This window comes from Bufo gargarizans, chromosome 3 (genome assembly GCF_014858855.1).
Source record: "Bufo gargarizans isolate SCDJY-AF-19 chromosome 3, ASM1485885v1, whole genome shotgun sequence".
In the NCBI taxonomy this organism is placed as follows: Eukaryota; Metazoa; Chordata; class Amphibia; order Anura; family Bufonidae; genus Bufo; species Bufo gargarizans.
Window position 1 is genome coordinate 619,073,761 of NC_058082.1, and position 27,633 is coordinate 619,101,393.

Sequence of the window (27,633 nt, forward strand, 5' to 3'; positions counted from 1 at the left end):
AAAAATAAATAAATACTGGTGTGTGTGAACGGACACAATAAAAGCAATGGGTACATGTGCTGTCTGTGGAAAATGCGGATAGCACATATCAGTGAAAAGCGGAAATGTGAACGAGGCCTGTTTGTTTGGGTGATCATGCTCAGGGTCAGGCGGAGATTTTTCGGTAGAACTTAACAGTTTAATTTCAGAAAGAAAAATCTAAAAATGATTTAAAAAATAGTTAATTTTATTCAGGAGTGTTTAACATATTGCATTTACATTTTTCTCCAATAATTGATCCCTGAGACAACTCTAACAGAGTAATAAATCCTGACAGCGGCTGCAATGATTACACATCAAATAAAATGCCCACACTAAGGCCTCATGCATACGACCGTTGTTGTTTTCCGTTCCGCAAATTGGGGATCCGTTTACGTTGTCCGTTGCTGTTTTTTTCCCCGTTGTTTCTGTGTATCTTCTGTTTTTTGGGGCGGACCACCCAAAAAAAAGGAAAGTAAAAAAAGTGTAATTTTAATATCTCCACCCAGGATACTGATTCTACAAAAACGGACGCGGATGACAGACGGTTGTGCATCCGCATTTTTGGCAGTCCCATTGACTTGAATAGGTCCGCGAACCGTTTTTCGCGGACAAGAATAGGACAGGTTATATTTTTTTTGACGGACCGGAACCACAGACGCGGATAACAAACGGTGGACTATCCGCATTTTCAACGGCTCCATAGAAATGAATGGGTCTGCATCAAAAACGCTAAAATCGGTGGAACAGACGCGGAAAGAAACAACGGTCGTGTGCATGAGACCTAAAAGTAATTTTAAAAAAATCAGCTGTTTCTATAAATAAAAGCAAGGGGATTTTTTCTACTGATCTGGATCAGAACATACTCTTCATTATGTTGTCCTCTTCCACCACCCTAGTTCCAGGGCATGGAAGAAGCACAGGTAAAGTATTCCTGTATGCGTTCAGAACACACTCATAGATAACTTTGCTCCAGAGCAGGAATCTTGTCCGCGATCCTCAGCGTTGACTCCCATTGAAATAAATGGGAGTCAGAAAGGACGCGGCTGCTGGTCGGATTTCAGCAAAATTTCGGTACGGCTGTTCACTCCAAAATTCCGTGGTAAAACCTTCCAAGTGAAAGCCCCTTTGTCACTTGAACTTGATGTGGATTCCATGCCAAAAACTGCAGTGCGGACACCACATCCCATTTTCTTCAGTGGGAGGCTAATTACTAGGTTGGCCATCCCCTTTAAGAAATCAACAGCTAATTAGATGTCAACCTGCAATGTTTTCTATCAAGCTTAAAAGTTTGCATCCACCCAGTGGCGGATTGGGAACTTAAAGTGGTCCTGAAAAAAAAACTAAAAGTGGCTCCAAGGCGAATCTGAACTGACAGAAAGCAGGACAACAGAAGTAGGGTGGGCCAGCAATACCACCCCAGCAAAACCCCATAAAATACTGCCCTGTCACCATGGGGGTGGTGATACAGTTGAATTCAGGAGGGATCTGCGGCTGCCGGCCAAGTGCACATGCACCTGGGGCTCCTAGCATTAGTTAATGCTGTGAGCATCAGATCCTTATGTACCTGGCCAGCGTCTGTGAGGAGGGCTCAGGGGGCCCCCTGGGCATTGGCCCAGCAGGAAATTTCCCTGTAGGGTATATGGCCAAGCCGCCCCGGCATCCACCATCAGTTGTGTCTGCTGGGCATGCCATAGTTGGGATGGTCACTTCCACAGCAACATGAACATCTCTGTTCTGCAGGTAGATCTACAAGACGTTTGCTCGAGCCAGAATGTCAAATGAAATTTTCTTTTGGGGCCGTAAAAAGGTAAAGATGCCCATACATGATACATAAGATATTGCTTCACCAGAGGAGGAGGACGCCATGTAAGGTTCAGGCAAATCAGTCCTATAAGCTCTTTAGGATGCACCTTCAGAAAAAAAGTGTCTGATTGGAAACCTTCCCAGTTTATACTTCATAGGCCCAGATTTTTTTAAGGCTGGTGTGTGCTACACCGGTCTTGATGGGTCCGGCGCTGCCAGAGGAGGCTTTTAATTTACGACGAGTCGCAGACCTCATCATAAATGAAATGCCTCCTCCAGCAGTCCGTGCACTGGGCTGAAATCTACGCCAGCTTGTCACCATTTACACCAGTTTCTGAGATAAATGATGATAAATGTGCTGGGGTCTATGGCCACATCCTCGCCTTCTTTTCGAAAACTGACAAGGGTGGCGTAAAAACAGTGACTAGATAGGGGAATGATACATTTCCCCCATTGTGTCTTGTTAGTAAGGCAAGATGGAACATTATATATAATAATTGCTCAGAAGACCCAAGCTGAGGATTGATGTTCTGTAGGTGGATCTCCAAAAGTCGTGAGGTGAAAAGTGTAGACATCAACCTAACAAAAAGTCACGCTGTAATATCAGCCTGCAATCCCAAAATAAGGTGCAAATAGCTATACAAGTGGTTGGCAATACGATTTCCATACACTCGTCATAGAGATACACCCTCTGTTCTGGTAAACTGAGGGGGAGGGGGAATTTGTCCTACCAATCTATTGATCTTTCTTTGCAGGACAATACACATGGACATCATCCATAGAGGATAGTCTGACAGATTATTGCAACATTTATGGCCAACCTTTAAGGGCATCTGTCAGCAGATTTGTACCTATTACACCGGCTGACCTGTTACATGTGCACTTGGCAGCTGAAGGCATCTGTGTTGGTCCCATGTTCATATGTGTCTGCACTGCTGAGAAAAATGAGGTTTTAATATATGCAAGTGAGCCTCTAGGAGCAACGGGGGCGTTACCATTACACCCAGAGGCTCTGATCCCTCTGCAACTGCCGTACCCTCTGCATGCATTATGATGTTTTCCCTGCCTGGCCCTGTCTATCAAAGTACAGATGGCGCGGCAGATGTACAGAGCCTATGGGTGTAACAGCAACACCCACATTGCTCCTACAATCTCATTTGAATATACTAAAACTAGATTACACTGTAGGGGAAATGTATGGCCCTAAGCAACTTCTCTTTGGTGACAACGGCTGAACGGCGGGGAGCTATCAGTCTAAAAAGGGGTTATAGTGTTGAGACAACTGCTATTACAACCTACTCCATAACTGTCCAAGAATGGACCAGACTGTAGATTCAAGAATTTGTGGTCAGACAATTGTCTCTCTGTGTGATCTATAGACATAGATTTCTTGACATTCACTATGTCCTGATGCAGAACAGTCTGTCCGGGAAAACTTCTGGAAGCTGCTTGATTACTCCGTGTGCTGTATCCCAGATTCTGACACCATCTTTGAGAAGACTCCTTTCTTCTGTATCAGTCTCTGTGGTTCATCAAACTCTACAACTCTACCAGCATCTAGAACAAGCACTCTGTGTAAAAATAAAACAAAGTCAGCCACGTTTCCACATTTCTTCACTTTTGATCAATAATCCGAAGTTTGTTGGTATAATTTTCAGAGTTGGTTCCTCTCTTCCACTATACGGTCACATCCCGTCAGACAGAGACATAGCCTGACTCAAGTTACAACAGCTGGTAAAAAGCAGCGGCTGTTGTAACTTTCTGCAATACAGACAATAGAACGAGGGGGAAAGGCAGGATTTCTAGAGACCCATGTCCTCCAAACCCTCTGCATTACTAGAGGCAGGGCCGGCCTTAGGTGTTCAGGCGCCCTGTGCGAGCTAACCTTGTGGCGCCCCCCCCCCCCCCCCCCCAAAAAAAATTAAAAAAAAACACTGCTTGTTGCTGGCATCATGGCATAGGCTGGCTGACTATCCAACCAAGTAGTTACCAGCCCGCACACCCCAAAGGCCGGTGTAATGTTATACTCCCCTACTTCGTGAGATTTCCCTACCTTCGTCACTTCCGGTCGCACCGGACATGACGTGAGGAGGTGTGCAGCGCCGTGCAGGCGCACAACGACAGGTTAGGGAAATTTCACAGCAGAGTGCACATGCGCCGGGAGCCTCGCCGGCGGTTAGGGTAGGGAAAAATTACGTACGGGCCAGTGCTTTTTCCCTACCCTAACCGCTGGTGAGGCTCCCAGCGCATGCGCAGTGTCGGCCGGTGTCCAGCTGAGAACATCCATCCGATCACCGCACCTGTGCACTGGCCCATAGTGCGCCCCCCCCAATACCCCAGTATAATAAACATTGGTGGCGCAGTGGGCCCCCCCAATATAACAAACATTGGTGGCGCAGCGTGCCCCCCCCAACACCCCAGTATGATAAACATTGGTGGCGCAGTGCGCCCCCCCCAACACCCCAGTATGATAAACATTGGTGGCGCAGTGCGCCCCCCCCAACACCCCAGTATGATAAACATTGGTGGCGCAGTGCACCCCCCCCCAACACCCCAGTATAATAAACATTGGTGGCGCAGTGGGCCCCCCCAACACCCCAGTATAATAAACATTGGTGGCGCAGTGCGCCCCCCCCCATATAATAAACATTGGTGGTGCAGTGGGCAGTGCCAATGAGGGTTAAAAAATAAAAAAATAATTAACTCACCTCCTCCAATTGATCGTTTTCTGTTCTTTCTTCATGACCTGTCAAAGGACCTGTGGTGACATCACTGTTCTCATCACATGATCCATCACCATGGTAATGGACCATGTGATGAGCTCAGTGACGTCACCAAAGGTCCTGAAGAAAGAACAGGAGACCGGCAGCTACGCGATCAACTGGAGGAGGTGAGTTAATTTTTTTTAACCCTCATTGGCACTTCCCACTGCGCCACCAACGTTTCTTATACTGGGGTGTTGGGGGGGAGGGGGCCGCACTGTGCCACCAACGTTTCTTATACTGGGGTGTTTGTTGGGGGGGGGGGGCGCACTATGCCACCAACGTTTCTTATACTGGGGTGTTGGGGGGGGGGGGGGGGCGCACTGTGCCACCAACGTTTCTTATACTGGGGTGTTGGGGGGGGGGGGAGGGGGGCGCACTATGCCACCAACGTTTCTTATAAAGTTATACAAATACAGGAGGCGGGTGCCGGAATCAAATAGCCGGCACCCGACCTCTGTGACAGGGAGCTGCGATCAGCGGCAGTTAAACCCTCAGGTACCGCACCTGAAGGGTTAACTCAACTGCCGCTGATCGCAGCTCCCTGTCACAGAGGTCGGGTGCCGGCTATTTGATTCCGGCACCCGCCTCCTGTATTTGTATAACTTTATAAGAAACGTTGGTGGCACAGTGGCCACAGCCCCTCCCCTCCTCCTCCCGTCTCTCTTCTTATTGGCAGCGGCGGGGGCAGCAGGCAGGTCAGACACAGGGGAGGAGGAATCAGGTCAGACAGGGGAGGGGGAGATGGAGGGGGCGCCCCGAGGTAGAACACAAGTGCAGCCTCGCCTGCCGCTGCCGCATATACATTGCGAGCTGTCGGCCGCCCAGCGCCCCTGTTGCTATGGCGCCCTGTGCGGCCGCACAGCCCGCACACCCCAAAGGCCGGCCCTGACTAGAGGACTGCACCCTGGGCCCTGGCTTTCCCCCTCCCCACTGTCCCCATACACGCAAGCAATTCTTGAGATTAAGTTGTATCTTTCTTATCAGTTTTAACCTGTGCTCAGGAGGGAGTTGACTACTGAAAAACAATGGTTTTATGTGTGATCACCTGTCCAATAGGTAATCAGTTGCACCTTTACATTGGTCAATTGGGAATGAGCGTTCATACAAATTTTGTTTGTATGAACGCTTATTCACGGCCAAAGACTCTTACTAAATGGACCTTATCATGTAGTATTCACGACTGTCATGTAGATATCAGACATCTGTACCTTTCAGAATCCAGGACTGTATGTAGCCGGTGAGCGATTGTCAGTACAGTGCAGTCATTGAACGCAGTGCGAATGGTGCTCTGAACAAGGTTGTCGGTCTCCATGTCAATTGAGGCTGTTGCTTCATCTAGAAAAAGGATTTTTGTTTTTCGAAGTAAAGCTCGAGCAAGGCAGATGAGTTGTCGCTGCCCAACACTACAAGGAAAGAAAAACTTATCAACCACGGTAAAAAAAACACTGACGTCTTGAACCCAGAACTTTGTGGATGCAAAATGTGTGAATAAGCCCTTAGCTCTACCAAATTTACCTGCACAGATGCCCTATCTGGATGCAGGAGAGATTTGTGCTGTTGCTCCATTATTACATTCTTGCACTACAATAAAGGGGTCAGATCATACTGATTTTCTCTAGCAGTCTTCAGCTCTTTCATTGCTTCTTGTATATTGTTCTGTAGCCAGTATCTTTAATACTACACTCCTTAAATTGCAACACCAAGAAGGAAAAGCTGTAAGGTTATGAAAATTAAGGACGCAGCGGGTGTCACTTAGATGACAAAATGTTCAAGCACCTAGCTCCAATCTGTGGCATGCAGCAACTTCAATGTTAAAGGGAACCTGTCACCATGTTCTGACATATAAAACCAAATGTACCTTAAAGGGAACCTGTCACCGGGTTTTTGTGTATAGAGCTGAGGACATGGGTTGCTAGATGGCCGCTAGCACATCCTCAATACCCAGTCCCCATAGCTCTGTGTGCTTTTATTGTGTAAAAAAAAACGATTTGATACACATGCAAATTAACCTGAGATGAGTCCTGTCCCTGACTCATCTCACATACAGGACTCATCTCAGGTTAATTTGCATATGTATCAAATCAGTTTTTTTACACAATAAAAGCACACAGAACTATGGGGATTGGGTATTGCGGATGTGCTAGCGGCCATCTAGCAACCCATGTCCTCAGCTCTATACACAAAATCCCGGTGACAGGTCCCCTTTAATGCTTGTTTACCCTGATAGTTCCCAGCGATCGTTCCATAATCTTCTCAGGACTAACCTGTCCTATTTTATGGCCCTATAACGCTTTCCCGCCCTTTATGCTAATTACCAGAAACGAGTCATATCTTACTTGCTTGACCAAAAAAACGCCCCTACAGATAAAATCTCGCATGAGCGTCCTTGCTTCGAGTCTAGGTAAGCACGCCCCCTAACCGCCCCCTCTTTTGTTAGATTGACAGCCTGCAGTGTGGCCGGGATTGTATAAGTCTCGCGCATGTGCGGTGTGCTCCTTGGTAAGGCGCAATCCTGTCTCCGGCTGCCGCTGTTAGCCGGGTTTCAGTGGCGCACTGCGCATGCACGAGACTTGTGCCATCCCGGCCGCGCTGCAGGCTGTCAATCTAACAAAAGAGGGGACGGTTAGGGGGCGTGCTGACCTAGACTCGAAGCAAGGAAGCCTCATTTGCATACAACCTGCGGGGGGAAAAAAAGTTGTCTTACAGCGATCATGCGCCTCAGACATCTTACACAGGAACATGTTAACAGCTTTAACCCTTTCATGACCAAGGGTCATTGATGCCCCAGTGTCCAGGTCAAAATTTTCAAATCTGACATGCGTCACTTTATGTGGTAATAGCTTTGGAACACTTTTACTTATCCACGCCATTCTGAGATTGTTTTCTCGTGACACATTGTACTTCATGATAGTCATATATTTGAGTCAATATATTTCACCTTTATTTATGAAAAAATCCCAAATTTACCAAAAATTAGGAAAAATTCACAATTTTCCAAATTTCAATTTCTCTGCGTCTAAAACAGAAAGTGATACCTAATAAAATATTTATTACTTAACATTCCCCATATGTCTACTTTATGTTGGCATCATTTTGGAAATGTCATTTTATTTTTTTAGGGCGTTAGAAGACTTAGAAGTTTAGAAGCAATTCTTACAATTTTTAAGAAAATTTCCAAAACCCACTTTTTAAGGACCAGTTCAGGTCTGAAGTCACTTTGTGGGGCTTACATAGTGGAAACCCCCATAAATGACCCCATTGTAGAAACTACACCCCTCAAGTTACTCAAAACTGATTTTACAAACTTTGTTAACCCTTTAGGCGTTCCACAAGAATTAAGGGAAAATGGAGATGAAATTTAAAAATTTCACTTTTTTGGCAGATTTTCCATTTTATATATTTTTTTTCTTTAACACATTGAGGGTTAACAGCCAAACAAAACTCAATATTTATTACCCTGATTCCGCGGTTTACAGAAACACCCCACATGTGGTCGTAAACTGCTGTACGGGCACACGGCAGGGCGAAGAAGGAAAGGAATGCCATACGGTTTTTGGAAGGCAGATTGTGCTGGATTGGTTTTCTGAACGCCATATGTTTTTTATTTTTCTGCCGATCGTCTTGTGCAGGGGCTCGTTTTTTGCAGAAAGTGTTGAGGTTTTTATTGGTACCATTTTTGGGTACATAGGATTTTTTGATCATTCATTATTACACTTTATAGGGCAAGGTGACCCAAAAATTGGCTGTTTTGGAACAGTTTTCATTTATTTATTTTTACAGAGTTCATCTGAGGAGTTAGGTCATGTGATAGTTTTATAGAGAAGATCGTTACGGACGTGGCAATACCTAATATGTATACTTTTTCTTATTTATTTAAGTTTTACACAATAATAGTATTTCTGAAACCAAAAAAATTATGTTTTAGTGTCTCTATAGTCTGAGAGCCATAGCTTTTTTATTTTTTGGGCGATTGTCTTAAATAGGGTATCATTTTTTGCGGGACGAAGTGACGGTTTGATTGGTACTATTTTGGGGGTCATAAGCCTTTTTGATCGCTTGCTGTTGCACTTTTTGTGATGTAAGGTGACAAAAATAGCTTTTTTGGCACTGTTTTTTTAATTTTATTTTTATGGTGTTTATCGGACGGGGTCCATCACGTGATATATTTATAGAGACGGTCGTTACGGACGCGGTGACACCTAATATGTGTATTTTATTTTATTTTTTCATTTTATTATAGGAAAAGGCAGTCTTTTTTTTTATTTACATTTTTATTTATTTATTGATTTATTTTTACTTTTATTATTTTCACTTTTTTTTTTATCAGTTCTTGAAGATCTTGAAGATCCAGTGGGGCTGATAGTTGTACTATACTTTGCAATGCTCTTGCATTGCAAAGTATAATACTTCCAGACTGCCTGTAGGTGGCAGCACTGGACGCCTTTGCCATGGCAACCGGACGCTTTTGCAAAGCGTCCGGTTGCCATGACAACCATCGGGCGCTGCGATCACAGTGCTGCAGCCCCGATGGTGGAGAGAGGGAGCCCCCTCCCTCTGTTAACCCGATGGATGCCGCAACCGCAGCATCTATCGGGTTACAGGAGAGTGTCAGCATAGAGCTGACACTCTGCTGATGGCGGCGGCTCAGGAATGGAGCCGCCGCCATCACACACACAGAATGGGGAATCGGGGGGTAGGGACAATATTGAGGGAGGCTGGGGCAGGAGGGGCGGCCAGAAAATTAATGCAGGGGGCGGGGAGGGGGCGGACCGCATGCCAATCAGGGCAGGAGGAAGGACATGAGCGCCGGCTGGGAACAGATCAGCGAGGCACAGATCGGGGTAGGGGGGGACCACAGAGGGGCACCAAAGGCTTGGAGGATCGGGGGGCATGAGGAACACTATCGGCTTTCAGGCTCTGATCTGCAGAGCGCAGATCAGAGCCTGAAACCGGCATTTTTTCACTGCCGCGATCCGATTGGTTAGTCTGCACAGACTAACCAATCGGATCGATTGCCGGCAAGGGGCCACTCCGATTGGTCCCTTGCCGGCATTACTGCACTGTATGCTGTCCGTGACAGCATACAGGGCAGGGGCAGAAGCTTTAATCCAAGCGTTTTGCAGCGCTTGGATTAAAGAGCTGCCAGAACGTTTATATACGTGGTAGCTGCACGGGGTATGTGCAGCTATCACGTATATATACAGATTGCGGTCGTGAAAGGGTTAAGGTACTGCTGGCGGTTTATGATCCATTTTGGTGCTGACAGGTTCCCTTTAAGGAGGGTAGTAACATGTAATTTGGTGTTACCTCAGGTTCTCTCCTCCTTCTGAAACCTCATGGTAGAGTTTCTTGGGAAGAGATTGCACAAAGTTCTTGAGATGGCACATATCCAGAGCCTCCCATAGATCAGCATCAGAATGTTTCTCCAAGGGATCCAGATTCATCTGTACAGTCCCCGAAAATAAAACAGGATCCTAGAAAAAGAGAGAGGAATGGCTGACAGCTATGGAGACCAAGGGGGTCATTTATTAAGCTGAAATACGCCTATATTGGGCTTAATTTCAGGAGCAGATTGGGTGCAACAGCAAGTTGGTCCGCAATCTGCAACTTCGTCCCAGCCATGCCAGGCCTAAATAAGTGGGTATGGCGGGGAAGGGGATGGGCGGGCAGGCCCGTCTCATTTACCATTTTCAGGCGTAGCAAAAAGTCTAAATGTACGACAGCAAGGAAGCTGTATTGCATTTAGAACTGGCACAGGATCCGCCAAAGTTATTAGGCGGCTGGAACCACCGCCAGCTTACGGTTTTATTAGGACTGGCGTATTATTTAACGCCGGTCTTAATAAATGTGCCCCCAAGTGAGTATTCTAAAACTCCTCATGGAATTAAAAGAATTGTAATCATGAATGCACCTTTTACAGTTGTTGTCGGCCTGATGATCAGCTGATGCAAGTCTGACTTCTGAAATCCCCAGGGAACAGCGGATATTTCAGGGGGAAGCAGTATAAGGGTGCACTTACATGGGCCTTTTTGGACTCCACGTGTACAAGCCATGCAACCACACTGCAAAACAATGGCATCTCCTGGTCATAGAGTGTGTTTTTTCTGCAGTTTCGGATGTGGTTTTGACATGGACCATTGTAAATGCACCCTTACACCTAGGCTATAGGCCATAATGCAGCTGGGGGTTTGGTGGGTGGTCAGGAGCACAGTCTGGTCCATACACATCTGGTGTTGACTGTGCATCTGACACTCACCGAAAACACTGGGATTGGAGATAATTCCAATCCCGGATGTTTAACAACTTAAATGCTGTGGCATCTACGCCATTAGACAGAGATAGACCTTCCCCCACACTGTATTTGGAGTGTCGTTAAAGGGGACCTGTCATCAACTTTATGCTGACCGTACGGTGGGCAGTATAAAGTAGTGACAGAAATGCTGATGTCAGCGGTGTGTCACACATGAGATAAAAGTCAGTGGTTGCTGAGAACCAGCATCACAATGATTGCAGACTGGGCCTGGAAAAGAGTCCCGGCCACCTGAGAAGAGTCCTGGTTATTCATGAATTCCTGCTCTCCTGCCCACCTGCTGATGACGGACAGTCTTCTACCGAGTTTTCTCCCTTTCTGTCTAGGAGAGAACTGCCAATCATCAGCAGATGGTCGGGGAGAGCAGGAGATTAGGAATAACCAGGACTCTTCTCGGGTAGATGTGACTCTTTTCAAGGCCTGAGCTGCAATGATTATGATGCTGGTTCTCAGAAACCACTTACTCATAGCTCATGAGTGACACCCCGCTGACATCAGCATTTCTGTCAGCATTTTATACTGCCCATAAAGTTGATGACAGGTTCCCTTTAACTGTTTGTCATGGCAGCCGAGGTCCTAGTGAAAGTCTCCAGGCCTGCCATCCAGATAAGAGAAATTATAGTGGATGGCACTCCTTATGTGTCGCTGTTGGTGCTCAGTGGAAAGGGTAAATCGAAATGTGTAGAAACCACGGCACTCAATATTAAATTATTGAAAATAATTCATTTATTTATTCATTGTCCATCCCATGTAGGATCATTCGTAAGGCTAATGGCCAACAATATTGTTTCGGTCCAGCAGGACCTTGTTCACGGCCTAAAAATAGGTACATCATAATTTTAGTTTTTTGGTACAACATAAGTACGGACATATTTAGTACAACTTAAGTATGGACATATCACATAATATGGATGGGCAATATATAAATCTAGTAGATTAGAAAATTATCCAGAGAGAAAAGAATATAATACAATAACAATAACACAATATCAATAGATGTCGAACATATGCATAAATATATATACTATTGTATCCTGTATGAAGCAGATGAGGAGACCATCAGCAAAACTGAGGATGATACGTGAATCCAAAATTAACATCTTCATGTTGTAACTAGGACAAACGGAAGATCATATTCATGTAAGTAATATGTAAGTAATAAATACACTTTAAGAGATATAATCAGAATATAATCAGAGTACATTCAAAGAATAAAGATAGTGCCAGAGGACCAGTGTAGTCTAGTCAATAACGTATTTAAACAAAATTTCATCAGCTCGTGTCAAAGTAATATAATATATTATCTCAGTATGGTATTCTGGCATTATCTAGAATAGAAAAGAGGAGGAAGAAGAAAAGAAAAGAAAAGAAAAGAAAAAGAAACAGAAAAAATACATATCGATATGGCTAAGTAATTTGACCAGGTAGGGAAAACAAGGGGTTAGAAGCTGCAAAATAGATGGAAATTAGCAGGTAAGGTAGAGTCATGGTCATATTAAGCCTAGAGTAGCGGTATAATGTAGCAATATAATGTGGCAATATGAGCAGACCTATACGGATATTGGCATATCTGTAGGGGCTTAAAGTTCTGAGTATTGGGTAACAGAGACGTTAAAGACTAATGCGCATTATTGTAGGAACAGGTGGAAATATTGAGCAGCGCTGTGAACAAACCTTTAGTGCAGCTGATCTGGAGGCATCGGGAGGACTCGTGGTGGAAGCGCAACTTCCGGGTTTATGTGAGGAGCCCGGATAGCTATGCGCATGCGTCGGCCCTGCGGTGAATGCCGTAATCTCGCGAGGACTGTTACGTCACTCGCGCATGCGTATTTTCGCCTGATATTGGACATAAGGTGTCCGGGAGTCGGGGTGCAATGCGCAAGCGCTATGTATGATTTAGAAAAGAGGAAAAGAGGGGCTGCATTATAGGATTGATCAGGACTCAGTATATCACATATGTTATATTGTATTGTATCACCACTAGATAATTTATGTGTTATAAATAGGGGTCTGTAATAGGAACCTGTAAAGGACAACCTGTAAAAGGAAAACCGCTACTAATACTACTACTAATACTAGTATTGACTCTATGCATTTGGTGGTATACTACCTGTCAGGGGCGACTATAAAGGTCATTTTGTCTGTGAAGATAGGAAAAAGAAAAGAATTAGTATATACATTTAGGTGTATTCATATTACATATAACATTGCAGTACGATCGATAATAGTGGAATTTAACAATTGGTTTCAACCTGTGGAGATAAAGAGTATATAAAATATGTGAGAGGAATGGTCTCAATTTATTGAAAGTGACGAAAAATCAAATACGAAAATCAAAATCCCTGTTCATTCCATAGGGGGAAAGAGTTTTTAGCTCAAAGATCCAAAAAGCCTCGCGTTCCTTTAGACGTGCAATCCGGTTGCCTCCTCTTCTAGTTTGCGGTACATGTTCTAGAATCTGGAATTTTAGCTGATTGATTTGATGGTTATTGGATAAGAAGTGGTATGGAACCGGAAGTTCGGTTCTGTTACAACGGATGTCAGATTTGTGTTTCGATATGCGATCGCGTACACACTGTGTGGTTTCGCCCACATAAGCCAAACCGCATGGACATGTGATGAGGTATACCACGAAAGATGAACTACATGTGTAGAAGTCTCTTGCTTGATAAATTTTGCCCGAGTGGGGATGTACAATCCTATTACCCTTGATGATATTAGTACACTGGGCACAATGAAGGCATGGGTAGCTACCTGTCTTACGGGGAGCCAAAGTGGTTTGTCTCAATTGTGGTTTGGAGGGGCCAATATCAGCGTGTACTAACTGATCTTTAAGATTAGTTGGACGTTTATAACACATCCGAATCGGATTTCTGAATTCGGACACTTTGGGATATGATCGTGCAAGTATGGACCAGTGTTTTTTGATTATATTTTGAATTTTTGTTACAAAGGGATGGTACGTGGTGACGAAGGGAATACGTGCAGAAGGTGACACTGTATTGGGACGTGGAGGAATCTGTTGCGCTAGACTAAGCTCTTCTTGTAATAACTTGGTGGGGTAGCCCCTATCGATAAATTTACTAGCCATTTCTTTAAGGCGTTGTTCACGAAGAGAAGGGTCTGCCACTATTCTAGTTACTCGTGTAAATTGAGATCGTGGTAAAGAATGCTTAGTATTCTGGGGATGACTGCTGGAATAGTGTAATAATGTGTTACGATCAGTCGGTTTTCTAAAGAGATCAGTAGTTAATGAGCCGGTTGAAGTTTTAAAAACCATTGTGTCAAGAAAGCTTATCTTTTCTGGATCTGTGTGACAGGTAAAAGAGAGATCTGGATCTTGTTTGTTAATATGCTCAATGAAATGGAGAAATGAGACATTATCACCAGTCCAGACGCAGAAGATATCATCGATGTATCGATGCCAGATTAGTGCAAACTGTTGAAAGAGGTGGTTAGGGTATATATTATCCTCCTCGAATTTTGCCATAAAAGCATTTGCATAAGGGGGCGCCACATTAGCCCCCATTGCAGTACCCCGTTTCTGAATATAGAATTCGTCACCAAACAAAAAATAATTATTTTGTAAGACTAGTCGCAAAAGTGCGAGGCAAAAGGTTTGTGCATTAGGTGAATAGTTAGAAGTTGAGAGGAGTGAGGAAACGGCTTCTATGCCCTTCTCGTGGGAAATGGAAGTATATAAGCTATTTACATCTAGTGTTACTAGTATGCTGTCGTCTGGAATATTTTGCAACAAGGAAATAGTAGTTAAAAAATGGGTCGTGTCAAGTAGAAAGGAGCGAGTATTTTTAATCATGGGCGTAAGTATTCGTTCTAAAAAAATGGAAAGTGGAGAGAGGATGGAATCCGTTGATGCGACTATGGGTCTGCCTGGTGGATTTGTCAAATTTTTATGAATTTTCGGTAATGTATAAAAAACGGGGGTGACGGGATGTTCATTGAGTAGAAAGGAGTAAGTTGATTTGTCAATGGTACCTATTTGGAGGTGAGTATCGAGTAAAGAATTAATTTCTTTTCTGATGCGAAAAATGGGATTATGGGGCACCTTACAATAGGTCGCAGTATCCGATAGTTGTCGTTTTATCTCCCCGATATATGCTGTGGTGTCCATGACTACAATGGCTCCACCTTTGTCAGCCGATTTTATTGTAATGCTTTTGTCCTCCTTTAGTGTGTTAAGTGCAATCCGTTCCTCACTTTTAAGATTGTGGGGTATATATAAGGATTTATCTTTCGGTTCTTTTAAAGTACTAGCTATATCTTTTTTGACCAAGTCAATGAAGGCCTCAGCTGCATGGTAGTTTTTAGGGGGCATAAATGAGCTCTTAGTCCGCAGGTTAAGGGATTTGATTGATAGATCTGAGGCTATGGTCGTTGTTTGGGATATTGGTTCTGGCGGTTGCTGTTCAAAGTGAGCTTTTAGTCGGATGGATCTATAAAAACGTTGTAGATCCTGTTCCAAGGAAAAGGAATGTAAGGAACCGGACGGGCAAAAGGAGAGTCCCTTAGATAATGTGTTTAGTTCTGCGGGGGATAGTGTACGTGATGAGATATTGACACTATTTATAACACATAACTCATATAGTGGTTATACAACATAACATATGTGATATACTGAGTCCTGATCAATCCTATTATGCAGCCCCTCTTTTCCTCTTTTCTTAATCATATACAGCGCTTGCGCATTGCACCCCGACTACCGGACACTCTATGTCCGATATCAAGCGACAACACGCATGCGCGAGTGACGTTACAGTCCTCGCGAGACTACGGCATTCACCGCAGGGCCGGCGCACGCGCAGAGCGATCCGGGCTCCCTACATAAACCCGGAATTAGCGCATACACCACGAGTCCTCCCGATGCCTCCAGATCAGCTGCACTAAAGGTTTGTTCACAGCGCTGCTCCATATTTCCACCTGTTCCTGTGATATTGCGCATTGGTCTTTGGCGCCTCAGTTGCCCAGCGCTCAGAGCTTTAAGCCCCTACAGATATGCCAATATCCGTACAGGCCTGCTCATAGTGCCACATATACTGCTACATTATACCGCTACTCTAGGCTTAATATAACCATGACTCTACCTTACCTGCTAATTTCCATCTATTTTGCAGCTTCTAACCCCTTGTCTTCTCTACCTGGACAAATTACTCAGCCATATTGATATGTATTTTTTCTTTCTTTTTCTTTTTCTTTTTCTCCTTCCCCCTCTTTTCTATTCTAGATAATGCCAGAATACCATATTGAGATAATATATTATATTACTTTGACACGAGCTGATGATATTTTGGTTAAATACGTTATTGATTAGACTATACTGGTTCTCTGGCACTATCCTTATTCTTTGAATGTACTCTGATTATATCCTGATTATATCTCTTAAAGTGTATTTATTACTTACATATTACTTACATGAATATGATCTTCCGTTTGTCCTAGTTACAACATGAAGATGTTAATTTTGGATTCACGTATCATCCTCATTTTGCTGATGGTCTCCTCATCTGCTTCATACAGGATACAATAATATATATATTTATGCATATGTTCGACATCTATTGATATTTGTGTTTATTGTTATTTGTATTTATATTCTTTTTCTCTCTGGATAATTTTCTAATCTACTAGATTTATATATTGCCCATCCATATTATGTGATATGTCCATACTTAAGTTGTACTAAATATGTCCGTACTTATGTTGTACCAAAAAACTAAAATTATGATGTACCTATTTTTAGGCCGTGAACAAGGTCCTGCTGGACCGAAACAATATTGTTGGCCATTAGCCTTACGAATGATCCTACATGGGATGGACAATGAATAAATAAATGAATTATTTTCAATAATTTAATATTGAGTGCCGTGGTTTCTACACATTGCCATCCAGATAATGCTGAAGTCACCATACACTGCAATACAGAATGGTTTATGTTTAACTGTAGATATTGACATGGAAAATTAAAAATATCAACACAAATTCGTTAACAATATGTTAAACATATGAAACATGATTTGAACAATAGGTCGTTTTCTGATGACACATTCTCTTTAACAACCCTGTCAGGAGCCTAATCTCAGTACGGTCGGTATAAGGTCACTCACCTGTGGAATGATATTCAGTTTGCTTCGTAAGTCGTGCAGTCCAATGGTTGCAATATCAATTCCATCAATGACGATCCTTCCTCCTGATCTCTCTAGTATGCGGAACAAGCAATTGGTGAGAGTGGATTTACCGGCTCCGGTTCTTCCAACAATCCCGAGCTGAAAATACATTAATGGAAACATTCGATTTTATGACAAGTTCACACCCAAGGTGGCGACGCAACCGTATATCAGGATATGTAACAGAATAGGGGTGCACAAGCAGTGGCCCACTAACCATTGGGACACAGACATCCTGCACTGTATGAAGCCTGTATCCTGGTGATGCAGAGTAAGATGTGCCACCATATGACGACAACGCTGTCCCCCCATTCCTGCATCGATCATAGATATCACTCTAGAACTTGCAAATAATACTATTTCCCTCCCTCCGCCATAGAGTCCCATGTAAATAACATTGCACCATCTCTCCAGCCCCCTCTAAAATACAGACCCATGTAAATCACAAGACCTCCTCCCCAGCCGCCTTCAACATACAGTCCCAAGTAAATAATATCACCCCCTCCCCAGCTGCCTCCCACATACAATCCCATGTAAACATCACCCCTCAACATTCAGTCCCATGTAAATAACATCATTCCCCCCCGCCAGCCACCTTCAACATTCAGTTTTATGTAGATAACATCACTCCCATCAGCCACCTTTAACATACAGTCCCATGTAAATAACATCACTCCCTCTCATAGCCGCCTCCAACATGTAAGGGCGGATTCACATCACCGTTATGGATTCCGTTTTTTGTTTTCCGTTATAACACGGTTATAACGGAATCTATAAGATGGATATCAGAACAAAAGCCTTTAGACGCATTCCGTTTTAATCCATCATAATAGAAGTCTATGGGCAATTATAACGGATCTGTCTGGTTTCCTGTCGACAGGACTTTTTTTCTGTTCTGCATAACGAAACCAGACGGATCCATTATAAATCCCATAGACTTTTATGACGGATCAAAACAGAATGCCTCTGAAGGCTTTTGTTCTGCCTTCCGTCTTATGGATTCCGTTATAACGGAAAACAAAAACGGAATCCATAATGGTGATGTGAACCTGCCCTAAATAACATAATCCCCTCCTACAGCCGCCTTCAACATACAGTCCAATTTAAATAACATCACCCTGCACTAGCCCCATCCTACATTCTGTCCCATGTAAATAACATGACCCCCTCCCCAGCCACCTCCAACACACAGTTCCATGTAAATAACATCCCTCTCTTAAGCCCTAACATACAGTCCCAGTTAAATAACCACAACTCCCAGCATTGCTCTGCCTCTCCTTTCACTTAACTCTCCTCATGTAGCAGACATCACCACAGCTTCTTCCCCAGGACTTCTCCTCTTCACTGCCGTCCTCTCCTGCACTGGTCACATGACGGTGACATCATCGCAGGTCCTTTTCAACCACTGCCTATTTTACTGGTCACATGACCTGTTATGTCACCACAGGTCCTTCAGATCATCTACTGCATTAGATTCAATTGTATTGCCGTCCTGAGGATGGCAATACAGTTGTATCTAGCTGACAGGCAGGACATTCAGGGCCTGGGACAAAACATCAGGGGCCCAGGCCCGAATGTTTTAACCTAGCAACGCCCCTGGCCATCAGCAATTCATTTTGCAAGTCAGTTCTCCATTTTGGGTCTCCAGAGATGACACTGAAGTTTTTGTCAAGCAGCATAACACTCCTCCTTTCTTAGAAATCAGAAGAACATGGGGTTCAGGAGGTGATAGCTGCAGGACGTAGAGGCTATAGCATGGACGTGGCCAGCTTAGGTCTGGTATCGGTCATTTACTCCTGCTGTGCTGTCATACACGTGACGTAGGTGTACCAGAATCACTTTTCCACTGGCTCTGGTCTGTACACACATCTTGGAGGATGTGGTCATGTGATTTTGTCATATACAGGGAGTGCAGAATTATTAGGCAAGTTGTATTTTTGAGGATTCATTTTATTATTGAACAACAACCATGTTCTCAATGAACCCCAAAAACTCATTAATATCAAAGCTGATCATTTTTGGAAGTATTTTTTAGTTTGTTTTTAGTTTTAGCTATTTTAGGGGGATATCTGTGTGTGCAGGTGACTATTACTGTGCATAATTATTAGGCAACTTAACAAAAAACTAATATATACCCATTTCAATTATTTATTTTTACCAGTGAAACTAATATAACATCTCAACATTCACAAATATACATTTCTGACATTCAAAAACAAAACAAAAACCAATCAGTGACCAATATAGCCACCTTTCTTTGCAAGGACACTCAAAAGTCTGCCATCCATGGATTCTGTCAGTGTTTTGATCTGTTCACCATCAACATTGCGTGCAGCAGCAACCACAGCCTCCCAGACACTGTTCAGAGAGGTGTACTGTTTTCCCTCCTTGTAAATCTCACATTTGATAATGGACCACAGGTTCTCAATGGGGTTCAGATCAGGTGAACAAGGAGGCCATGTCATTAGATTTTCTTCTTTTATACCCTTTCTTGCCAGCCACGCTGTGGAGTACTTGGACGCGTGTGATGGAGCATTGTCCTGCATGAAAATCATGTTTTTCTTGAAGGATGCAGACTTCTTCCTGTACCACTGCTTGAAGAAGGTGTCTTCCAGAAACTGGCAGTAGGACTGGGAGTTGAGCTTGACTCCATCCTCAACCCGAAAAGGCCCCACAAGCTCATCTTTGATGATACCAGCCCAAACCAGTACTCCACCTCCACCTTGCTGGCGTCTGAGTCGGACTGGAGCTCTCCCTTTACCAATCCAGCCACGGGCCCATCCATCTGGCCCATCAAGACTCACTCTCATTTCATCAGTCCATAAAACCTTAGGAAAATCAGTCTTGAGATATTTCTTGGCCCAGTCTTGACGTTTCAGCTTGTGTGTCTTGTTCAGTGGTGGTCGTCTTTCAGCCTTTCTTACCTTGGCCATGTCTCTGAGTATTGCACACCTTGTGCTTTTGGGCACTCCAGTGATGTTGCAGCTCTGAAATATGGCCAAACTGGTGGCAAGTGGCATCTTGGCAGCTGCACGCTTGACTTTTCTCAGTTCATGGGCAGTTATTTTGCGCCTTGGTTTTTCCACACGCTTCTTGCGACCCTGTTGACTATTTTGAATGAAACGCTTGATTGTTCGATGATCACGCTTCAGAAGCTTTGCAATTTTAAGAGTGCTGCATCCCTCTGCAAGATATCTCACTATTTTTGACTTTTCTGAGCCTGTCAAGTCCTTCTTTTGACCCATTTTGCCAAAGGAAAGGAAGTTGCCTAATAATTATGCACACCTGATATAGGGTGTTGATGTCATTAGACCACACCCCTTCTCATTACAGAGATGCACATCACCTAATATGCTTAATTGGTAGTAGGCTTTCGAGCCTATACAGCTTGGAGTAAGACAACATGCATAAGGAGGATGATGTGGTCAAAATACTCATTTGCCTAATAATTCTGCACTCCCTGTACCTACATAGATATGACATGACTTCTCAGTAGCCGTATGGTTTATAATGCACACAGCCTTTACCCAGCAGAATGTGTGGGCAGTTGGGCACAATCACTAGAAAGGTGAGAAAAATGTATCCTTAAAAACTCTTTGGTTGTTTTTTATTTTAGAAGAAGTAAAAGGAATTGGAAGATATTAAATCTTTTTCCTTCTTGACGAGGTCACATAAGTTGTAGTATGGACTATGGGGGTCATTTAAGATCAGAAATAGGCTTATATTAGGTGTATTTCTGGCGCAGATTGTGGTGCAAAGGTTATTTGCGCCGCAATCTGAGACTTTTCACGGCTCACGCCAGGTCTAAGAAAGGGGACATGACGTGGGTGGAGAAGGGGAAGGAAACGGGTCGCAGGAACATCTCATTTACCATTTTCGACGCCTGTTTTAAGTGTAGAAAATAGTCTACATGTAAGACAGCAAGGAAAGCCGTCTTACATTTAGAATCGGCGCAGGATACGCTGAAGTTATGGAGAGGCCGGCACCAGAGCAGGGGCTTATTAAGACCGACGTCTAAAACGCTAGTCTTATTAAATGACCCCCTATATACATACTGCGAAATAAAAGAACATTTTTGGGACTCAAGGGTATAATCAAAAGTTGGAGTTTTGTTGCAGAAATTTCTGTGGCTGAAAATCTGTTCTATATATCAGAAAGTTTATGTCTGCAGCATTTGATAGATTTTTCCAAGTCCCAATTGAGATGAGTTTTAGCAACAAATCTGCTGAATGTGAATCCGCTCCCTGGCTCTCTTCACTGGTCTTCTAGTCCCCGTCCATCAACTTCCATACAGATGGGGTCACATACAACACTGCAGCCAATGACTGGCCTCAGCAGTGACATGTCCCCAAGCGTCTCGTCTTTACTGGGTCATGAGCTGCTTGGGAACACGTCACCACTGAGGACAGGCGTTGGCTGCAGCAGCGCATGTGACCCCGTCCATGCAGAAATTGACAGGCGCGACTTGCCGACCAGTGAAGAGAGCTGGAAGTGAGTGAGAGGGAGAAGATTATAGATTTCTCCACAGGTACAACTGGCCAGAAGGTAAAAAAAAAAAAAAAAGCTGGAGAACCCCTTTAAAAGATGTAAGAGGGTACAGGCATACAACATTTCGTTTTCCCTAGGGCATACATCTTGTAATGTCCAATTGGCGTTTGTGCAGGGAAAGCATACCATGAAAGTATCCGAGGCCCCATACACCCGAAGAGTATCCTTTGGCCTCCCTTGGACAGTATATGTCTATGCACCTTTTTGGTAGACTTTGCAATTCTATACAGAGGAATCCAGTAAAAAATAAAATTAAATTATACCGTGCAATATAAGTTTCTTTTTAACATGGGAGTGTATGGGCGACATATATCACAGTGACTATACTGAGGCAAATACCAGAAGGAACATCTATCACACGGTAGTGTAGGGGGGGTTCCTGACAGCTCAGACATTAGATGGACATAGACAGGAGATATTTGTGGGCAGATCCAGCCACTTCTGGTGGAATTGGCAGACAAGTTTTTGTGCACGGTGTGCGACAGACATCAGGATATTGCCGGATTCCACCAGGTATAGCTAGATCATATTCATAAACCATCAGAAAGATAAACCGAATATTATTTACTGCTAGAATTCACCTTCTCTGTTTCATGCAGCTTAAAGGTGACATCCCGGAGAGCCAAGTCGTGGTCCTCCCGATAGCGGGCCTGGTAGTTTGTGAACTCAATGATCCCCCTGTCTGGCCACTCAGCAGCTGGTCTTTTCGGCAGGATCCAGGGGGCCTGGTAATGTTTGGATATAGATTTAGTTACAGCAGAGATAGTGCACCAATATATAAAGTCTAATTTGGGTACCTCTTTTTCCATTTCTTCATATTCACAAACCCGTTCAATCGCCACTCCGTTAGTCTCTATCTCACAAGCTTTGCGCACCCAGAAATTTAACGTCAGTGTGATCTGGGGAGGAAATGAAGGAGGCACAGGGGTTGAGTTTCTTACAGAACAGTATACCTGAGGGGAAAATGTTTCTCCTTCTTCTCGCATCTAATGTGAACACACAAAAGTTACTGCTGCATTAAAGGGGTTGTCTCACTTCGGCTAATGGCAAAAGCGGCAGCCTATTCCGATGTTATGGCCACAGCTGCGGCACGGATACAAGTTGGCCAGGACGGGAGGTGCTGCGCATGCGTTCCAGAAAGGCCGAAGCTTTTTTCAATAGTGTGCAAGCACGACCACCGCTGCTGGATTGCAGGGTGGTCATAACCCCGGAAACGAGCAGTGTATATTGTGATGGAAAAATGAATCACGCCAGCAAAGGAGGCAATATGGACACTCACAATGCATTAGTATCTGCTGTGTATTAATTTTGTCTACAAGATAAATGCCATTTGCTGACAACCCCATTTTAAACAGGCTGTCGAGATAAGTAAAAGACTCTGCTGTTTGTGATTGATAGCGCCACTCTGGTTTGCAGGCTGTGTCTGGTGTTGAGGCTCAGCCCCATGTAAGTGTGTGGATCTGAGGTGCAATATCTGCCAACGCCTGCAGACACGGGTGGCGCTGTCTCTGAAAAACTGCAGACTCTTTTTTTCCTAATTTTGCTATAACAGCTCTAATAACTGGACTATGGGTAAATAATGCGAAACTGAACAGATTATTTTTTACATATATTCTGTACCTTATGTACTTACATTTAATGCATAGGTTATTGATAACCCCACTGTTCCAGATGTCATCTTGTCACCTGCCTGGACAGCAAATACTGCAGCAAAGAAGACCATCAAATTTCCCAAAAACTCCAGCCTCACTGCCAGCCACCTGAGGTAAGATAAAAACATATGATAACTGCAGCTGATGACGTCTTTCTTACATTATCTTCTGTTGACTAGAACTTTTTATTGCCAACTCAGCTTTCCAACCAAGCAGGGAACAAAAAATCTATCAGAGACGCTAGATAGATGTCAGCTGAACCCAAAGCTTTCGGCAGAACTCTAAACACGTGCATGGAGTCTCCGACTTTGGCCTTATGGGAGATGACAGTGGAAAAGAGCGTCAAGCTTCGTTTGGCTTACTGCAGCTGCCTCCATTCAACTGAGCATGGCCACCAGTTCCCCAGCATGGCCACCACACAGTGGACCATACTTTCTGCTTCCAGCTCCATCCGGTGTTGTTTTCTAAACTAAAAACTGTTGGTTGCTGAGTGGTGCTGGGTATGGGACCACCAGTGATCTGATACTGGCCAACTACCTTGAGGATAGGCTATCAATATCTAGACGCCTTTAACCACTTAAGGACCACAGGTTTATACCCCCCTAGTGACCAGGCCCTTTTTTACAAATCGGCACTCCACAACTTTAGCGGTTTATTGCTCGGTCATGCAACTTACCACCCAAATGAATTTTACCTCCTTTTCTTCTCACTAATAGAGCTTTCATTTGGTGGTATTTCATTGCTGCTGACATTTTTACTTTTTTTGTTATTAATCAAAATTTAACGATTTTTTTGCAAAAAAATGTCATTTTTCACTTTCAGTTGTAAAATTTTGCAAAAAAAAACGACATCCATATATAAATTTTTCGCTAAATTTATTGTTCTACATGTCTTTGATTAAAAAAAAATGTTTGGGTAAAAAAAAAATGGTTTGGGTAAAAGTTATAGCGTTTACAAACTATGGTACAAAAATGTGAATTTCCGCTTTTTGAAGCAGCTCTGACTTTCTGAGCACCTGTCATGTTTCCTGAGGTTCTACAATGCCCAAACAGTAGAAAAACCCCACAAATGACCCTATTTCGGAAAGTAGAAACCCTGAGGTATTCGCTGATGGGCATAGTGAGTTCATAGAACTTTTTGTTTTTTGTCACAAGTTAGCGGAAAATGATGATTTATTATTATTTTATTTTTTTTCTTACAAAGTCTCATATTCCACTAACTTGTGACAAAAAATAAAAACTTCCATGAACTCACTATGCCCATCACGAAATACCTTGGGGTGTCTTCTTTCCAAAATGGGGTCACTTGTGGGGTAGTTATACTGCCCTGGCAATTTAGGGGCCCAAATGTGTGAGAAGAACTTTGCAATCGAAATGTGTAAAAAATGACCGGTGAAATCCGAAAGGTGCTCTTTGGAATGTGTGCCCCTTTGCCCACCTAGGCTGCAAAAAAGTGTCACACATGTGGTATCGCCGTACTCAGGAGAAGTTGGGGAATGTGTTTTGGGGTGTCATTTTACATATACCCATGCTGGTTGAGAGAAATATCTTGGCAAAAGACAACTTTTCCCATTTTTTTATACACAGTTGGCATTTGACCAAGATATTTATATCACCCAGCATGGGTATATGTAAAATGACACCCCAAAACACATTGCCCAACTTCTCCTGAGTACGGCGATACCAGATGTGACACTTTTTTGCAGCCTAGGTGGGCAAAGGGGCACATATTCCAAAGAACACCTTTAGGATTTCACCGGCCATTTTTTACAGATTTTGATTTCAAACTACTTCGCACACATTAGGGCCCCTAAAATGCCAGGGCAGTATAACTACCCCACAAGTGACCCCATTTTGGAAAGAAGACACCCCAAGGTATTCCGTGAGGGGCATGGCGAGTTCCTGGAATTTTTTTTTTTTTGTCACAAGTTAGTGGAATATGAGACTTTGTAAGGGAAAAATAAATAAATAAATAAATCATCATTTTCCGCTAACTTGTGACAAAAAATAAAAAATTCTAGGAACTCGCCATGCCCCTCACGGAATACCTTGGGGTGTCTTCTTTCCAAAATGGGGTCACTTGTGGGGTAGTTATACTGCCCTGGCAATTTAGGGGCCCAAATGTGTGGTAAGTAGTTTGAAATCAAAATGTGTAAAAAAGGACCTGTGAAATCTGAAAGGTGCTCTTTGGAATGTGTGCCCCTTTGCCCACCTAGGCGGCAAAAAAGTGACACACATCTGGTATCGCCGTACTCAGGAGAAGTTGGGGAATGTGTTTTGGGGTGTCATTTTACATATACCCATGCTGGGTGAGAGAAATATCTCGGCAAAAGACAACTTTTCCCATTTTTTTATACAGAGTTGGCATTTGACCAAGATATTTATCTCACCCAGCATGGGTATATGTAAAATGACACCCCAAAACACATTCCCCAACTTCTCCTGAGTACGGCGATACCACATGTGTGACACTTTTTTGCAGCCTAGATGCGCAAAGCGGCCCAAATTCCTTTTAGGAGGGCATTTTTAGACATTTGGATCCCAGACTTCTTCTCACGCTTTCGGGCCCCTAACATGCCAGGGCAGTATAAATACCCCACATGTGACCCCATTTTGGAAAGAAGACACCCTAAGGTATTCCGTGAGGGGCATGGCGAGTTCCTAGAATTTTTTTTTTTGGCACAAGTTAGCGGAAATTGATTTTTTTTGTATTTTCTCACAAAGTCTCCCTTTCTGCTAACTTGGGACAAAAATTTCAATCTTTCATGGACTCAATATGCCCCTCACGGAATACCTTGGGGTGTCTTCTTTCCAAAATGGGGTCACATGTGGGGTACTTATACTGCCCTGGCATTTTAGGGGCCCTACAGCGTCAGAAGAAGTCTGGAATATAAATGTCTAAAAAAATTTACGCATTTGGATTCCGTGAGGGGTATGGTGAGTTCATGTGAGATTTTATTTTTTGACACAAGTTAGTGGAATATGAGACTTTGTAAGAAAAAACAAAAACAAACAAAAAATTTCCGCTAACTTGTGCCCAAAAAAATGTCTACATGGAGCCTTACAGGGGGGAAGGGGGGTGATCAAGACTCTGCTGTTTGTGATTGATAGCGCCACTCTGGTCTGCAGGCTGTGTCTGGTGTTGAGGCTCAGCCCCATGTAAGTGTGTGGATCTGAGGTGCAATATCTGCCAACGCCTGCAGACACGAGTGGCGCTGTCTCTGAAAAACTGCAGACTCTTTTTTTCCTAATTTTGCTATAACAGCTCTAATAACTGGACTATGGGTAAATAATGCGAAACTGAACAGATTATTTTTTACATATATTCTGTACCTTATGTACTTACATTTAATGCATAGGTTATTGATAACCCCACTGTTCCAGATGTCATCTTGTCATTGATCACCCCCCTGTAAGGCTCCATTCAGACGTCCGCATGTGTTTTGCGGATCCGATCCATGTATCCGTGGATCCGTAAAAAATCATACGGACGTCTGAATGGAGCCTTACAGGGGGGTGATCAATGACAGGGGGTGATCAGGGAGTGTATATGGGGTGATCACCCCCCTGTCACTGATCACCCCCCTGTAAGGCTCCATTCAGACGTCCGTATGTGTTTTGCGGATCCGATCCATGTATCCGTGGATCCGTAAAAATCATACGGACGTCTGAATGGAGCCTTACAGGGGGGTGATCAATGACAGGGGGTGATCAGGAAGTCTATATGGGTGATCACCCCTCTGTCATTGATCACCCCCCTGTAAGGCTCCATTCAGACGTCCGTATGTGTTTTGCGGATCCGATCCATGTATCCGTAAAAATCATACGGACGTCTGAATGGAGCCTTACAGGGGGGTGATCAATGACGGAGGTGATCAGGGAGTCTATATGGGTGATCACTCCTCTGTAATTGATCACCCCCCTGTAAGGCTCCATTCAGACGTCCTTTTCTTCTCACTAATAGAGCTTTCATTTGGTGGTATTTCATTGCTGCTGACATTTTTACTTTTTTTGTTATTAATCAAAATTTAACGATTTTTTTGCAAAAAAATGTCATTTTTCACTTTCAGTTGTAAAATTTTGCAAAAAAAACGACATCCATATATAAATTTTTCGCTAAATTTATTGTTCTACATGTCTTTGATTAAAAAAAAATGTTTGGGTAAAAAAAAAATGGTTTGGGTAAAAGTTATAGCGTTTACAAACTATGGTACAAAAATGTGAATTTCCGCTTTTTGAAGCAGCTCTGACTTTCTGAGCACCTGTCATGTTTCCTGAGGTTCTACAATGCCCAAACAGTAGAAAAACCCCACAAATGACCCTATTTCGGAAAGTAGAAACCCTGAGGTATTC

At 43.5% G+C, this 27,633-nt stretch overlaps 1 protein-coding gene across 1 annotated transcript in view; it reads right to left on the reverse strand.

Moving 5' to 3' along the window:
- Window positions 1-234: 234 nt before the first annotated feature.
- The window catches only part of LOC122930872 (multidrug resistance-associated protein 1-like), a 107,246-nt gene continuing 79,847 nt past the window's right edge, over window positions 235-27,633 (reverse strand). Inside the window, exons 22-28 of the mRNA XM_044284542.1 lie at window positions 23,263-23,389; window positions 22,427-22,528; window positions 22,211-22,354; window positions 17,022-17,180; window positions 9,897-10,063; window positions 5,798-5,992; window positions 235-3,395 (exon numbers count right to left, since the gene is read on the reverse strand). Coding sequence (XP_044140477.1) covers window positions 3,278-3,395; window positions 5,798-5,992; window positions 9,897-10,063; window positions 17,022-17,180; window positions 22,211-22,354; window positions 22,427-22,528; window positions 23,263-23,389 — 1,012 coding nt within the window. The 3' untranslated portion in view covers window positions 235-3,277. The remainder of the gene's footprint in view (window positions 3,396-5,797; window positions 5,993-9,896; window positions 10,064-17,021; window positions 17,181-22,210; window positions 22,355-22,426; window positions 22,529-23,262; window positions 23,390-27,633) is intronic.